The 15,890-nt window shown below is 36.8% G+C and overlaps 4 protein-coding genes across 4 annotated transcripts; 3 read left to right on the forward strand and 1 right to left on the reverse strand.

Annotated features, from left to right (window-relative positions):
• Window positions 1-1,481: 1,481 nt before the first annotated feature.
• Window positions 1,482-5,216, reverse strand: LOC147870252 (N-alpha-acetyltransferase MAK3-like). The gene is made up of 4 exons (XM_087338364.1): window positions 4,987-5,216; window positions 3,664-3,784; window positions 2,107-2,162; window positions 1,482-2,026 (listed from the first exon to the last, which is right to left on the reverse strand). Exons 1-4 carry the CDS (start codon window positions 5,176-5,178, stop codon window positions 1,646-1,648), a joined length of 750 nt encoding a protein of 249 aa, XP_087194490.1. The 5' UTR covers window positions 5,179-5,216; the 3' UTR covers window positions 1,482-1,645.
• A 2,956-nt stretch (window positions 5,217-8,172) lies between these two features.
• LOC147870253 (sirohydrochlorin ferrochelatase, chloroplastic-like) lies at window positions 8,173-9,460 on the forward strand (the record flags this gene model as incomplete). Its single annotated transcript, XM_087338365.1, has 3 exons — window positions 8,173-8,260; window positions 8,378-8,439; window positions 9,180-9,460. Coding segments are annotated over 3 exons (294 nt in total), but the record flags the coding sequence as incomplete, so codon positions are not given.
• Window positions 9,461-12,515: 3,055 nt separating this feature from the next.
• On the forward strand, window positions 12,516-15,071 carry LOC147870254 (pentatricopeptide repeat-containing protein At5g27110-like). The gene is made up of 2 exons (XM_087338363.1): window positions 12,516-14,461; window positions 14,640-15,071. The coding sequence occupies exon 1, from the start codon at window positions 12,944-12,946 to the stop codon at window positions 14,216-14,218; it is 1,275 nt and encodes a 424-aa protein (XP_087194489.1). The 5' UTR covers window positions 12,516-12,943; the 3' UTR covers window positions 14,219-14,461; window positions 14,640-15,071.
• On the forward strand, window positions 14,300-14,794 carry LOC147870255 (pentatricopeptide repeat-containing protein At4g33990-like). Its single transcript, XM_087330890.1, has one exon. The coding sequence runs from the start codon at window positions 14,300-14,302 to the stop codon at window positions 14,792-14,794; it is 495 nt and encodes a 164-aa protein (XP_087187016.1).
• Window positions 15,072-15,890: the final 819 nt, after the last annotated feature.

Genomic DNA, 15,890 nt, shown 5'->3' on the forward strand with positions numbered 1-15,890 from the left:
ATGACAATCACGATTGGCAAATCTTTCGAGGATCTAAAGATTTTCTTCGGCAATATGGATAAATAACTAAGAAGAGACTCTAGGTTCATTTGTAAACATATCCATGTTTTACATTTTCCAAATGGTGAGAAGTTAGAACCCTAAGACCTTCTCTTAATAGTTGGTTTAGGGTACCTTTGTCACCTCATGGTGTAGCATGTAGTAACTAGTTCTTATTTGGAAAGTTGCAACTTCCTAACATGTATCGTCCCTACTCAAACCAAAAATTTGGCTCACTCTACCCTTGTTGGTTTTTGGAAATTTCAAGAGTATACGATGATTTCTAGGAATTTAGCTCAGTAGCTTTTAGACATATCAATACTAGTCTTGGTGGTTTCTCAAAATTTCACTTCGTGGCTTTTAGATATATCAATATGACCCTTGGTGGTTTCGAGAAATATGAATACTACTATTGGGGCAAAAATAATCTAGAACCATTAAGCATTTCTTAGATATTTTATTTTTAACAATTAAAAACTAGATTCCTCACTACTACATTGCCGATCAAAGCTTGATTAAGTACCTGAATCCAAGTAAGATCATATACACTTCAATCATGTGGCATGATTACTTAATAAGAGTACTAGATTGCCCAACAAATTAGTCTATGAAGAACGGTTGGAAAGCCCAGATGCTCCCTTGCAAGCTCGCAAATAAACCCTAGTGCTTGTTTTTATGGGCAAAGATTATACAAAACACACATTATGAAAATGACACAATGTTTGAGAGCGGCCAAATTTTATAGTTTTTCTTTATTTCACCAATTCCCATAAACTCCACATAAAGAAAATATGTGCATTGTGTGTGTGTGGTAGCAAGTGGTAGCAATAGGTTCTTACATTTGAAGACCAGCACAGGTTTCTAAAACCCAAGTCCTACTTCAAGGCTAATAAGTGTTTTATTTGTCAAGCAAAAGGTTCCCCCTTGCCTACTCCCTCAGTCATAGAGGGAGAAACAATGATTCAATATGAGGCAAAGTTCTCAACTTTATTGAAAGAAAAAGAAATTATACCATATAGACTCTATCTAGGGTCACTTTATTGATTGTTATCTGTACACAAACTCTGCTACAATGTACATAAAAATTTGAACAATGCGTGCAAAATTTATCAATATACCACTTTACATTCTCTCTCTCTCTCTCTCCACACTAAATCGAACATCAACTTACCCACATTTATTCCCTACATCAGTGGTAAGGACATTGCTGCCAAAAAGTTGTCTTTGTTTGATTTCTTCTTTTAGTGGCAATATTCAAATCATCATGCCACCAGAAGTAATAAAATAGCATTTCATTTTCAAAAAACAGATTTATGTCAACATTTTGTGATCTTGATGATAGAAAGTGGGTTCACACACGAAGGATTTCCCCATTATTACTGGAAAAAGTCAAATTTCAAATGTTGCTCAGGACGTCTGTCCATTCATAACTAAACTAACAATTGAGGATCAAAATGCTGTTCATTAAATCATTCTCCATAACAAAAGTGAGAAAGAGAACAGTTAAATCTCAAACATGGTTGAGAGCAATTAGGATTTTCATAGAGATGGCTCACATACAATACATGTATTCCTCACTTTATGCCAAGTTAATAAGAAATTGTAATCAATGATGGCTATGACCATGACTATGATCATGATGACAATGACTATGATCATGATGGCTATGACCATGACTATGATCATGATGACAATGACTATGATCATGATGGCTATGACCATGATCATGATGGCTATGACCATGATCATGATGGCTATGACCATGACTATGATCATGATGGCAATGACTATGATCATGATCATGATAATGACCATGGTCATGGTGGTGGTCATGCTCATGATCATATGGTCTAGGAAATAGTAGCTTCAATCGGAATGCATCAACACCATTCAAGTAATATTTGTGAAGTCTCTTGGCACGAGTAAATCCAAGATTTCCATACAAGGCAAGGGCGCCCTTGTTTGTCACTTCAGCCTCCAATGTCACCTGCAGGCTCAAATTGAAATTTATGAGTGGGTGTTAACCTTTATAAAGGAGAAACCTATCCAAACACAAAGAATATATACCTCTTCACAACCTGATTCATGCATAACTTGTATCGCTCTCGTTACAAGTTCAGTTGCTGCATCCAGCATGTCACTTGAGTGAGATTTTAATGAGTTTTCTTATACCACTAAATTCAATGATGAATTTAAACATACTAGAATCTCATACCTCTCAGTACAGGTGAAATAGGAAAGCAAAGAAACAAATGCACAAAAAACTCAAATGTTTTTCAATTTAAATAATCAAGAACAAAATTTCTAGTAATGAGTATTGGCTCTTTACGTTCTAACCTCATTGTCTCTTGCGGCAATCGGCTACATTTAGTGTCCCTTCTTCCCACAAAAAATACATTCAATATCAGATCAAGATTTTGGCATAGTCTGTCTTATATTAATGGTATCTTTTTCGCCGCACAAGCAATTAAGAACTTCATCCCTAAAAGCCACAGGAACCAAGTATAAATTTTCTAATATGATAGAATTGTGAACGCAAGATTAGGGCATGGCCCATCTCACACGACATCTTTTCCCCATGTATTCTTAGCAAGACAATGATGTCTCCACCTCACAAAAAATTAAGGACTTACTCTCGAAAACCAGGCAGAAACAAATACAACTTCTCTATTATGATAGAATCATAAAAGCTTTGCACTGACAAAAGGTTGGAATGATGCATACTTGCAAGTTCCCCAAACCTCCAAGATCCTCAATTTGTACATGGTAGATCTCTCATCATCAATGAGTAATCATTCAGTAATAGATATTACTACAACGATTAGGGGATACGAGAAATGGAAAATTACGGTGGAAAAAGTGGGAAATCGGGCATTGTTCTGTTAAAAAGCCCATTCATCTTTCAGATCATGGTGTTCAATAGGGAATCATCTGTACATCATAGAATCCCATGATCATAGCTCGGCTTAACAAGCAAGAATCTCCAAAAAAACACTGCTCTCATTTGCAAAAACAGGAGGCAATCAGACTAGAGAAAACCAAAAGAGAAGTCTTTCATTCCAGAACATTTAGTGCCACTGCTTATATTGCAACAATCTTGAAATCTGACATCACATCAACAACCATTAGAAGTGTCTGCACTTGCCACAACCACAACTACAATACGTTTACCTCATTTAGTTCACAAACCACAACTAGATTATGCTTCACCTCATTTAGTTCTCCTATAAAACTGAAAACTGTCTCAATGACATGAACTACCTACAGAAAAGCGCAAGCTAATGTGGAAGTTCAAAGAAATGAAGCAACATAACAGATGCGAAGAAAAACACCCATGGCAAGAATGAACCATGGAAATTAACATGGGAATGGTGAGTATGGATGTTGTCAGTTGGTAACCTTAGTCAATGGAGGGCAGAAGGTTGTGTGTTATAACCCCCGTTAAGTTCCACATAGTCATCTAGTAAAGCTAGTGCAGTCTGTAAGAATTTAACCCATGTGGATGGGTTAATACAAACATAGCTTACAACCAGGATACAGTTCATTATACGAAAAAATAATAAGATTATAAAGAGTTAGGGAAACTTAAGTTGAATGCTTAGTAAAATCATAACAAAAGATTACCTATTCCTCTTCCTCGAAATGGTTTTACAACGACTAGCATCGCAATATATCCTCTGAATGTGTTTCTATGTTGACCCATTTTACACACAATGGTTCCAACACAAGTGTCTTCATGGAAAGCCTGAGATATAAAGTAATAAATCAAAGAAACAAACCACCACCTTCCTTGGGAAGTTGCTAAAAATAACCTCAGTTATATCATTATTATTATTTATAACTTATTTCCCACATAAAAAACAGGTACTAAGTTTCTCTTTAGATCAATTTTATTATTTACCAAAATGATCCATCTTTCTGGCATCTAATGTAATAATTCTAACACTGTATGTTTAACACAAAGGAAAGGCTGATCAAGCACGTTTTAATTTTGTTTGCAGCAGTGCCAAACTCATCTCTTTATTGCTTAGGTTTTTTATGTCACAAATCTCATGAAAGAAGAAGGTTTTTCTAAATCATTCTCCTTCGGTATTGTGATCAAAGCAACCATTTGAAACGTTTGTTACATGTTTTCTATACCCAATCAATTGAATCGAAACCCCACAAATTACTAATTCTTCCATGAATACATCGATTTATTTTGTAACAAGGAAAAAATCTCTTCTAATTCTTCCATGAATACATCAATTGATTTAGTAACAAAGAAAAAACCTCTCCTAATACTTCCATGAATACATCAATTGATTTAGTAACAAGGAAAAAAATTGTCCAAAACACTCCCAAGTTTTCCTTCACGTACCTGACTGACCCTAAGTTTTCCTTGATTTTACCCAAATGCACTGGAGATTTTCCTTTATTTCTTGAAATGAAATCACCACCCAGGGGAAGGTATCGAAAAATGTTAACTAGCTTAGATTGCAAAGTGTTATGGATCTCGTGAATTCAGAGTGACAAGCATAGGGTGAAGTGAGGATCTGTAGAATGTGCTCAGAAAGGCCAAATGGTTCGAAGGAGAAAGGACCTTTTGTTGAGACGGATGAAACTAGCCAAAAATTCTCATTTCACATGAAATCAGCGACAATATAGATGGTTCTGGATGATGCCCTTGAACACCCTCGTCTCTAGCAATTGTATGTACTATTTTAAGAGTGCATGTTCCTTATACAAATCCAAGTGAATCAAAACTCCCTGATACTAGTACTTCCATACATACATATGTTGATTTGGTGAAAAGGAAAAGGAAAAAATCCTCGAGGTACCCCAAAGTTTTTCTTCCCCCAAATGCCTCTTGAGTTCTCAATTGTTTCGCTGATTGACGTACCATTAAGAAATGTATATACGAGAGAAAGAAAGAAAAAAGAGGAGAAAAGTCACGGACGTGCATACCATGAAGCAGAGTTGTGGCCAGATGGTGATGAAGTAACGGTAAGTGAAGATAGAGTAAGGCTCACTGAGTTCATCGTCAACGAGTGCCATGATCGACGGCAGCTGTTCTTCTCCTTCATAGCTCACGTAACGAACGGCGGTCTGCGTCTTTCCAGTGATCTCCTCTACTGCTGCGACTGCTGCATCCACCATGTTTTTACACTGCTACAAAATGAAGAAGAAGGAAGACGAGGAAGGAAGAAGAAAAAGACCCCAATTACCACACACCTCTCGGGGGCAGCCAAATATAAAATACTAAAAGTTTCCGAGGGCATTTCCGGTAAATACAAAAAAGCTTCTTCACGGCACTCCTACTTGCACTAACAATGTTATTATTAACATACATACATGTATCTCAAGAATGATATTTCTTCAAGATGTCCGCTTTTCCATCACATTGCTCGTCACCCCCTTGCTCTTCGACTCCGTCCACCATAACTGTAATATACGCCCAGAAAATGCTCAAACAAAAAATAATCAATCTTTTGTATGCATGCTCGCGATCCTAAGATGATATTATTTAATCTTCATAGTGAATCGGGTCTGAAAGAATGTAAGTTTTACAATAGACACACGCATCACACACATGTATGTGTATGTACGAATATATGTATGTTTCTATCGATGCTTGTGATTCTTGTATGATGTTATGAACATTCGTTTTTGGTGTTCCTCTCTCTTCGTGATATTGCTCATCACACCTCATTCTGATTTGTTTCGTGACGTATGGCAAAAGAACTAAAAAATGAGAAGATAATATTCTAAAAATGTGTGCGTGCACGAACACACATTGTGTATGTATTTGTATACAGTATCATGTGCATTTGCTTTTGTGTTCCTCTCTTCCATGAGATTGCTTGTCACAGCCTTGCACTTGGACTTGCTCCAGCATGTCACGGTGAAAGACCTCAAGGAAATTTGGTCTTCCGATTCTTGCATGATATCATGAGCATTCGGTTTTGTGTTCATCTTTCTCTGTATTATTGGCAACATTAATGAATTGCAAGCATGCCTACAAGTTTATGTTTCTTAAAAATATTTGACCCTTATTCACAAACTTAGTTTTTGAATGTATCAAGAAAAACCTTACTAACAATCTTTCTTTATTCCCATAATTGTCCATAGGGTTTTCTTCTTGTTCTCGAGCAATTGCATTTGTTTATTTCAATAATTATGTGGTAGCTCATCTTCGTTTCCCATAATGATTTGTTTTCTTAGGGCAATAATAAATCATCCCCATTTTCTCTTCATATGGTTGATCAATGGCATTTGGGGAAACAATGTTTTTTTTATTATGTTTCCCAAAGCCATTCCTTCATCTCAAAATGGGACATTGGATATCCTTGCCTATGTGATCCACACTCATAACCCATCATGAAAATTGGCGAGATATCAGTGTGATTTAGTCAAGTAAAATATAATTAGCAAATGACCTAAAGGAGGTGTTGGCGATTTTTTATCAATTTGAAGAAAGTGCAGGTAGGGGACTTTCGTAAATTTCCTCAATGCAATCACATCCCTTGGTACCCTAGATTTGGGGTTGTCTATCCATGTAAGTATAATAAAATATGGTTATGAATCAAACATTTATGTAGCAAGTGCTTTAGTTGATATGTATCCAAACAGTGGTTGCTTGGAGGATTCATGTGTGATGTTCAACAAAATGTTCCATCCCGATACTATAACATGGAACACAATTACTGATGGATTGGTGTAGCATGGTAATCCCCAAAAAGCATTAAAATGCTTTGAAAAAATGAAACAATAGAATGTGATGGTAGATAACACAACATTCCTCGGTGTTCTTTCAACTGTAATCATCTTGAACTTGTGGGTGAATGATGGCATCATTTTAGTTCAATGAATTATGTTCATCATATCTCACCAACAATAGAGCATTATGCTTATATGATTGATATCCTTGGTACATCGAGACATCTTGAAGCAACAACTAACTTCTTACAAAAGCTTCATGATGAGCCTTCTTTATCATCATGGATGGTTATTTTAAGTGCTTGCCTACTTCACGAGAATGTTGATGTGGCAAAAGAAGCAATTGAATTTATCATCAAGTTGAAGCCACAAACAAAACTGCGTATGTGTTGTTATCTAACATACATGTTGTCGAAGAGGGAAAAAATAAGAAAAAGCAATGACCTTGATATGGTTCAATGCTTCATGTATATAGGGACTTCTTTGTTGGTTTTTTTCTAGAGGTTGGACTATTCATCTTGTTGATTTGGAGAATGTTATGGCTTCATTGTACTTTCTTTGCCTATAAAGGGTGGCTAGGTTTTTTTTTCTTACTTATCATTACTTAGAAAGATTGGCTAGGGTCGTATGTAATATTGGACTATTTTGTATATTGCCTCTGACCACTTTAATTTAAATACCAATGGAGGATATTTTCTCATAAAAGAAATAAAAATAGCAAATGAACCAAAGCCAATATATTGATCTAAAATAATCAAGATTGGGAAACACGGAGATCATATGGCAAGCAAACATTTCCAATATCAATGGGTTTGCGACATATCCCAAATATTGACATGGATGTGAAAACAAGGCTGTGGTGTCTTGATAAGATATCGAATGCATGACTAGTTCCGATAATTTAATGGCCCAAATTGACCTTATCCCAAATCTAGTCTTGACAGACTCTTTATTATGCCCAAGTAAGTGAAAACTAGTTAATGAAGGAAGCCCCCCCCAACTTGAAAACTGGATTGCTACTTATAAGATTGGCAAGAGAACCGAACATGTGACTGGCTCCGGCCATCCGATGTCTCCCATGTTGGCCATATCCCAAATCAAGCGTTGATCGTATTGTCTTTGTTGTGCCCGAGTGAGAGCACAGTGGCTAATGACAGAAACCCCGCCATCGGAAATCGGGTCGGTACTTCTTATTATCAGATAAGGTCCCCACAAAACCCTGTTAGAGATCCTTCGTAGGGATGGTAATGGTAATGGTATTTCTGTAGTATGGTATGCCTCCATTTCTGTCACTGATAACAAACAAAGCATTTTCTTCATTTATCTCTATCATATGCATTAGTGTTAACAACCTTAAATCACCCACACTCGCGCTCGCGCACGCACAAATACGGTATCAGACAGAAGAAGAAGAACACGATGATTACAAGGTAATCTGACACGTCCAGAGATTACAGTGAATCTGATGGTATACTCATTGTTGATCATGGGTCTAGAAGAGCCGAATCCAACTCTCTGCTAAGTAAGTGTCATTCTTTTCTCATTTCTTCCTCTTCCTCTTCCTCTTCTCCAGTCTCCTTTTCTTTTTCTTTGTTGTTGATTTAGATATATGTATACTCTCTATGTGATGACCTTGTAGATGAATTTGTTGATATGTTTAAGGAGAAAACTGGTCATTTGAATGTGAAACCAGCTCACATGGTGAAAAATTCTTCTCTCTCTCTCTCTCTCATCACATTTCATCCTTTCTTGTCTTCTTCGGTTAAGATCAAATGCCTCATAATTCATCATTCTAATTTATTAACTTTTCGGGTGTATGTTTTCTCTTAGTAATTCATTGCTCTAATTCCTCAGTCTTTTTGGGCAGAGGTGTTTTGCTTAATAGTTCATCAGTCAAATGTCTTGACTTTTTTGGCCGAAGTTCATTAATTTCTTAGTGTTTTTGGTTGATACTTAATTGCGTTATTTTCTTAGTCGTAATTCTTGTATTTATGGTTTTTTTTGAATTTTTTTCTCAATAAATGCATTTTGATTCACTGTTTTTGGGTCAATTATTTCTTAGCCTATTCATTTTTGGGGATTCTTTAGCAGCTATTATTCTTGTTTCTGTAGGGTTGAGCACCATTTTTCTAAGTAAGCTTATTGCTGCTCTTTGTTTTTGGATCAAGTTTCTTTTGCTTACTAGTCTGTGGCCGGCCTTCAAATGAATAAATTAACACTTAACAATCTGTGTTTCTCATTCCACATGCAGCCCTGAAAAGTAGGCTGATTGTATTTGGAAGCGGCAACTTCACAAAATTTTCTCTTTTTAAAGAAAAAGTAACTTCAAAATTTCTTGCTTTTTGGAAGAGCTATCTCCTGTAAACTCATTGCTGTTTCTCGTTTTTGGATTTAGGTTTCTTGGGTTCTTCATTTGTGATTAATGTTATGTTTTTTTGTAGGACTTTGCACAACCAAATATTAAGGAGGCATTCGATAAGTGTATTGGCAAAGGGGCCACAAGAGTCATCATCTCCCCCTATTTCCTTTCTCCTGGTATACATTGGGATAGGGTATGTATAAAGGTCAATATATACACACACTAGAAAATAGTCGTAATATATTTCTTGAATATTTTTTCCTTAGCATTAGACATTGTGGTAAGTTATTGAGTATTGAGTTTATGAATGCCAACAACCCCACACACATGAACAATAAGATGAGATACATTCAATTCTATGTGAGGCAATCATTTAGGTTAACTGATTCTTGTACAAGAAAGAACCTTATGGTTAAGCCTTTAACTACATCCACTGAGTTGTATGTGTATCCTGCAGCAAGGAGCACATGAGGGATACTTTACTTTATAGTAAATCCTTGCCATTGTCACACTTAAATGCTCTTCATTATATATTTCTATTCGGATGGAAAGCTAGACAAGTTGAAACAACATGGAAGTTCATGATACCACCATGTTAGATTCCAATGAACTTTTGGACAGTGTGCCAGTGCTAGATGTTGAGCTCATGGAAATGATAAATCTAAATGGCCTGACGTTGATGATAACACCATCACCGTGCATTTTCATGCATGGGTAAGGCATAATGCTGTTGATCTGCACACAATCATTGAAGGAGCAATTGATTTCGTTTTGCCATTAGTTCAATATATAATGAAGATGGTGGATGTCTAGAAAATTCTTTGCAATGACTTTGAGACCAATAAAAAAACTGAGGTCCAATTTCTCTAGCATTAGTAGTCCTTTGAGTAGATGAGGGATGGTAAGAAGGCGGAAAAGTTAAATCACAAGGATAAAATGCCTTTGAGATCAGTTAGCAATACTTGAGGTGATGAAGACAGTCATTACTTTCGTGGGAAGATGATGAATAAACAGATAGAATGGAATTCCAGATTGTAGACAATTATAGTTGGATGATGTGAGCGTGCTTTTTCAAGAAAATGGCCGAAGAACATGGAAAGTCTAGAAAGTGGCATAGGATGGTGTAGAAGTAACAATTCTTGAAGGCAAAGTCTTTTTGAACTGATCAAGGAGGAGAGTTTCTTTCAAATCAATTTGAGGAGTCTGTATCAACTGAAGGAATTTGGGGGTAGTTAAGTGCACTGTATATCCCACAACAGGAATGGAGTACCCAAACATTGGAATCAAGCCGGAATGGAAATGTCCTTATTTATATTCAAAAGAACAGAACTGCATAACTGTTTCTACGTGCAGGAAGTATGTACTGCTGTCTACATACTTAAATTGAAATTTCAGGAAAGCTGTGGTGCGTATGACTCTGCTAGAAGCTTATTTAACTATAAAACCTTTTGCCACACGTGTTTGGAAATTCAGTTCGTCAAATACAATTCAGAGTCGAAGTCGTACAGATTCTATTATTCAACTATAAGAAAGGTGACATGTAGCTGAGACTGGAATTCTTAGACAAATTATTTGACTGAGGACCCAATGAGCCTTGAACACTTAGATGTAGCCGGATATGGAATGCTAATCATTGAGTGGGTAGATAGATTCCAAGAGTCTAGACAGATTCATTGAACAACTAACAACTTCTATGAACATTGTGAATGTGTTTACTTGGTCCTTTCACGTAGTGCTAGTTTGAATTTCATTGTCAAATTTCTTTAAGTTGTCTAGTTGAAAGTATTAATCATCTTATTCTAGAAGCCATTACCAATATGAGAACCACCTACCTTCAACCCATACATTGCCGATTAGTAAATTGCTTGATCCTCTTGGATTCTGCGTCCTCCATTAACTTTGTCATTCCCCCTTTTTCAAAGTTGAATCAGAGAGTTGTTGAGTTTCGGATAGATGAATCTTCCTATCTTCACAAAAAATCAGATTTCTATCAACCTCAACTTGATGACTCGTGTAGTACATCTTCTAATGTTTGGTGTTATTACACTATATGCATCGACGGGTGAAGTTTTCTTTTTTTCCTGCCTTAGGCTTTTATGGACTTAAGCTTTCAGCTTTTTCTAACTTGGCGAATCTCAATGGAAAATCCCTCACGCTTTTGATTAATTCCTCAAGTAGTAATTATAGTTCTTTTCGTTTTTCTTCTCTCCCTCACGCATTTGATTCTTGTGTGAAATATCTGCAAGGAAATTCTTTGTCCATGTGCATGTTTATAGATTGTGGATGTGCTTATGTTCTTTCAACTTTGTGTAATCAACTGAAAGGTAAAGAATGAATGGAGCATACAAGTAAGTGTGCTTTTGCTCTACTCGTTAAAGTTCTTGGAATAATATGATATGTTCTCCTAGGGAATTGATCATAATCTCTATGCCACGATCATCTTATGGTAGAAGGGAGTGCATATGTCGTTGCAATTAGTTAGACAAGGAAAGACAATTTTAGTAGAGGGCTGACAAGAGTATTGCTGATCAAACGTCCACTCAAATTTTATTTCTATCAAAAAGGGCAAGGTGGCAAATGTTCAACCCCACAAATGTCAAAGTCAAGTCGTTTTATATTAGCTAACAAATCTACACATTTATTTCTTTGATTTTTCATCTAGTGTGAAAGAGCTAGACTTTTTTACTAGTCACAAAGGTGGTAGTTTGATGATAGATGATACCAAAGGGTGCTTTTGCTCTACTCGTTAAAGTTCTTGGAATAATATGATATGTTCTCCTAGGGAATTGATCATAATCTCTATGCCACGATCATCTTATGGTAGAAGGGAGTGCATATGTCGTTGCAATTAGTTAGACAAGGAAAGACAATTTTAGTAGAGGGCTGACAAGAGTATTGCTGATCAAACGTCCACACAAATTTTATTTCTATCAAAAAGGGCAAGGTGGCAAATGTTCAACCCCACAAATGTCAAAGTCAAGTCGTTTTATATTAGCTAACAAATCTACACATTTATTTCTTTGATTTTTCATCTAGTGTGAAAGAGCTAGACTTTTTTACTAGTCACAAAGGTGGTAGTTTGATGATAGATGATACCAAAGGTATAATTCAACAATTCCAAAATCATAAGGGGTAGCCTTGATATTACGCAAAACATGGGGTTATTACCTGTGATTTCCCTTATGTGATTAAATGTAGGTAAAATCATTGTTATACCATTACCTTTGCCAATTTACTCCCATATACATATATATGCTGGTGTTTTCAAACATTACCAAAACAAGCGGAATAATTTCTTGATTAAGTAGCAATTCATAAGTTGATTAAATAATTCATGATCAATAATCTAAATAATTATGCAGCAGACTAATTAGTGATGAGTTGGTAAACTTCCATTAGAAAACAAAATGTAATTAGAACCAAATTAATGTCTGATTAGGCCTAGTTAATTTTGAAGGGTCTTTTGGTACATTTTAGAAACTGAAAGCCAGGTGCAAAAGGTAAGGGTACTTTTTCTCATTCTTGGCTATGGTGAAACGATCTCGATACTAAGGTAAGAATCCGATTATCTCACAGTCCTTTTTCGTTTTAAAATCCTAGAAGCAAGTTTTCTTTTTTGGGGTTAAATAAGGAGAAGGAGGCTTCCGTATAGGAAAAAAAACATGAGCAAAAGATGGACAAGGAGAGCTTTCATCACAATTATCGTGCATTCATTGCCTTATTCAAGGTTTGTGCAAAGAAAAAAGACCTTCAACAAGGCATTAAATTACATGCCGAAATTTCGAAACAAGTTATACTCGAAAATAACCCATACCTAGTTAGTGCTTTGATCAATATGTATGCAAAATGTGGTGCCTTTCAAAAGCAAAACAAGTACTCGAAGACTTACCAACTCGAAATTCTGTCTCTTGGAATGCCCTTATTTCTGGATATGCACAACAAGGGCATGGTCAAGAAGCATTGGATTGTTTTGGAAAGATGCAACTAGAGGGCATTTCACCCGATGCATTCACTTTTACCTCTATCTTGAAAGTTTGTGGTAGCATAGTTGCTGTTGAAGAAGGACAAATAATCCACAACGAGATTGTGGGTAGAGGCTTGTTAAAAAAGGATGTTGTGCTTGGCACTGCCCTGGTAGATATGTATGCCAAATGTGGTTTGCTCAGAAAAGCACAACTCGTACTCGACGAACTTCCTGAGAGAAACGTATTCTCTTGGTCTTCACTAATTATAGGGTATGTCGAACAAGGTCAAGGTCACAAAGCATTGAATTGTTTTGAGCAGATGCAAAGTGAGGGACTCACTCCAGATTCAGTAACATTTATTTGTGTCTTGAAGGCATGTGGGCAAATAGGAGCTTCAGAGAAGGGTGGAGAAATCCATGAAGAGGTTTTGGATAGAGGCATATTGGAGAAGGATATTGTGCTTGGTAATGCTTTGGTGGATATGTATGTGAAATGCGGTTTACTTGCGAAAGCACTGAGGGTGCTTCAAGAGCTTCTGGTTCGAGATGTAGTTTCTTGGAACACATTAATTGTGGCATATGCTCACTTAGGGGAAGGTCAGGAAGCATTGACCTGCTTTGATCAAATGCAAAGGGAGGGGCTATCTCCAGACACGGTCACCTTTCCTTCCATCTTAAAGGCTTGTGGTATCGTAGGTGCCATTGATAAGGGCAAACAAATACATTTAGATATTATGCATAAGGGATTTCTGAATAAAGATGCTGCACTTGGAAATGCTTTGGTGGATATGTATGCCAAATGTAATATGTTTGGAGAGGCATGGAAGCTGCTGGAAGAGCTTCCTTGCCAAAATATCGTTGCTTGGAATGCCTTGATCTCAGTATATGTTGAACAAGGGCAAGGTCATGAAGCACTCAAATGCTATCAAAAAATAGAGAGAGAGGGGATCTCTCCAGATATAGTCATGTTTACGTGCCTCCTGAAGGCATGTGGCAACACAGGAGCCATAGACAAAGGCAAAGAAATTCATGGAGAGATTGTGAGTAGGGGTTTTCTAGAAAAAGACATTGTTCTTGGAACTACTTTGGTGGATATGTATGCCAAATGCGGCATGCTTGAAAAAGCACAAGAAGTGTTAGAGGATCTTAGTATATGAGATGTGGTCTGTTGGTCAGTATTGATAGCAGGATATGCTCGAAAGGGGAAGGGCTTAGAATCGTTGACATGTTTTAAAAGGATGCAAAGCGAAGGTCTTTCTCCGGATGAAGTCACACTCTTATGTGTTTTGAGTGCATGTTGTCATGCAGGTCTGTTGGATGAGATTCAAATGCTACACAGGGATATGGTAAAGAAATATGGTGTTACTCCAAATGTAGAACATCATGCTTGCATGGTTATGGTTTATGGATATGCAGGAGATCTTGACAAGGCAGTGTCAGTGATTAAAGTGATGCCATCTTGTTATCAGTCTCCACTTTGGCTTGTACTGTTGGGTGCTTGTAGAAAATGGGAAAATGTAAAGCTTGGGAGGTTAGCTTTTATTAAGATTATAGAGTTAGATAATGACTGTGCTGCAGCTTATTTCCTCATGGCTAGTATTTATACAGCTGCTGGAATGCATACAGCTGCAGAAAATGTTAAATCCATGAGATCAACAGCTGTTTCTCAGGATAAACAAAGGAATATTGTGCGGCTTGATGCAAATGGAAATATTCTTCTGTTGTCTATTTGAGATGCCAACCATTGCTGACATTAAGACATGCTCAAAACTCAAAAAATTGTCCATTTGCCCTCATCGGTACATATGAGAGGGAAACTTTACATGATTTGAATGAAATGGTATGTACAATAATCGTCTGTCATATTTAATGTTTCTTTTTAGATCTACTTACAACGTAGAAATATAATGAGTAGACAATGAAGTGTATGTCCAACATCTAGTGTCTTAATATGGTGTGGTTGAAACTCCCCTCTACAGCAATTAAACACATTCAAGATGAGATTATTTGGGCAGTTTGTACACATAAATGCTTAATTACGTGGTTTCCTGAGCAGGGCAGGTGCACCGCTGTTTATATTCAACATATTGCAAGAGAAAGATCCCAATGTAATGCCTGCTTATAATGGATTCGAAGTTTGAGCTCATCTACAGATGCATCAGTCTTGGGTTCCTGATAAATGTTTGTGATGGTTCCTGGAGACGCAAATACTAGAACACATTAAGAACTGGAAGGAGCTTGTCTGACAAGGACTGAAAGACGTAGTAGAGAACTTGTGCATGACCTTTTATATACAGACATGCACACATATTTTTGATAAAATTGGAACAATACACATACATGTATATATCTAGCACATGAAAATGTGAAGAGCTCAAACCTCAAATGCTTAACACACAGAAAGTTATATGCTCATATGGTGTTTTTGAGCTTTTGTCCAGCACCCAAATACATGATGTGGTTTTGGTTGAAAACATGCTGAAATGCTTACTAAGCATTTTAATTTTCTTAATGTTTGTGAGCTCAATATTGCACGTGCCTTGGCTAATTTTGAGGTGATCTTTTAGAGCTGCTGACTCCAAAGTATATATAGCACACATATATACTCAAGGTCCCAACTGCACACCATGTTTGACAGATACAAACTTGTGTTCTCAGGTAGATCTCAAGTGATTGAATTCAACCTCACTGCCATTGTAGGAGATCTGGACGAGCTGATGCAATGGAATGGCTCATCCTCATTCTACTTGACCTGCCCTCTATACACCATGATACTCTAGATGCTTAGGTAACCTATATCTGGGTATCTGGGTTCCATATCTATGCCTC

This window comes from Azolla caroliniana, unplaced genomic scaffold (assembly GCF_043228905.1).
Source record: "Azolla caroliniana isolate FFs.n. ecotype wild unplaced genomic scaffold, voAzoCaro1.0.p SCAF_1, whole genome shotgun sequence".
Classification (NCBI taxonomy): Eukaryota; Viridiplantae; Streptophyta; class Polypodiopsida; order Salviniales; family Salviniaceae; genus Azolla; species Azolla caroliniana.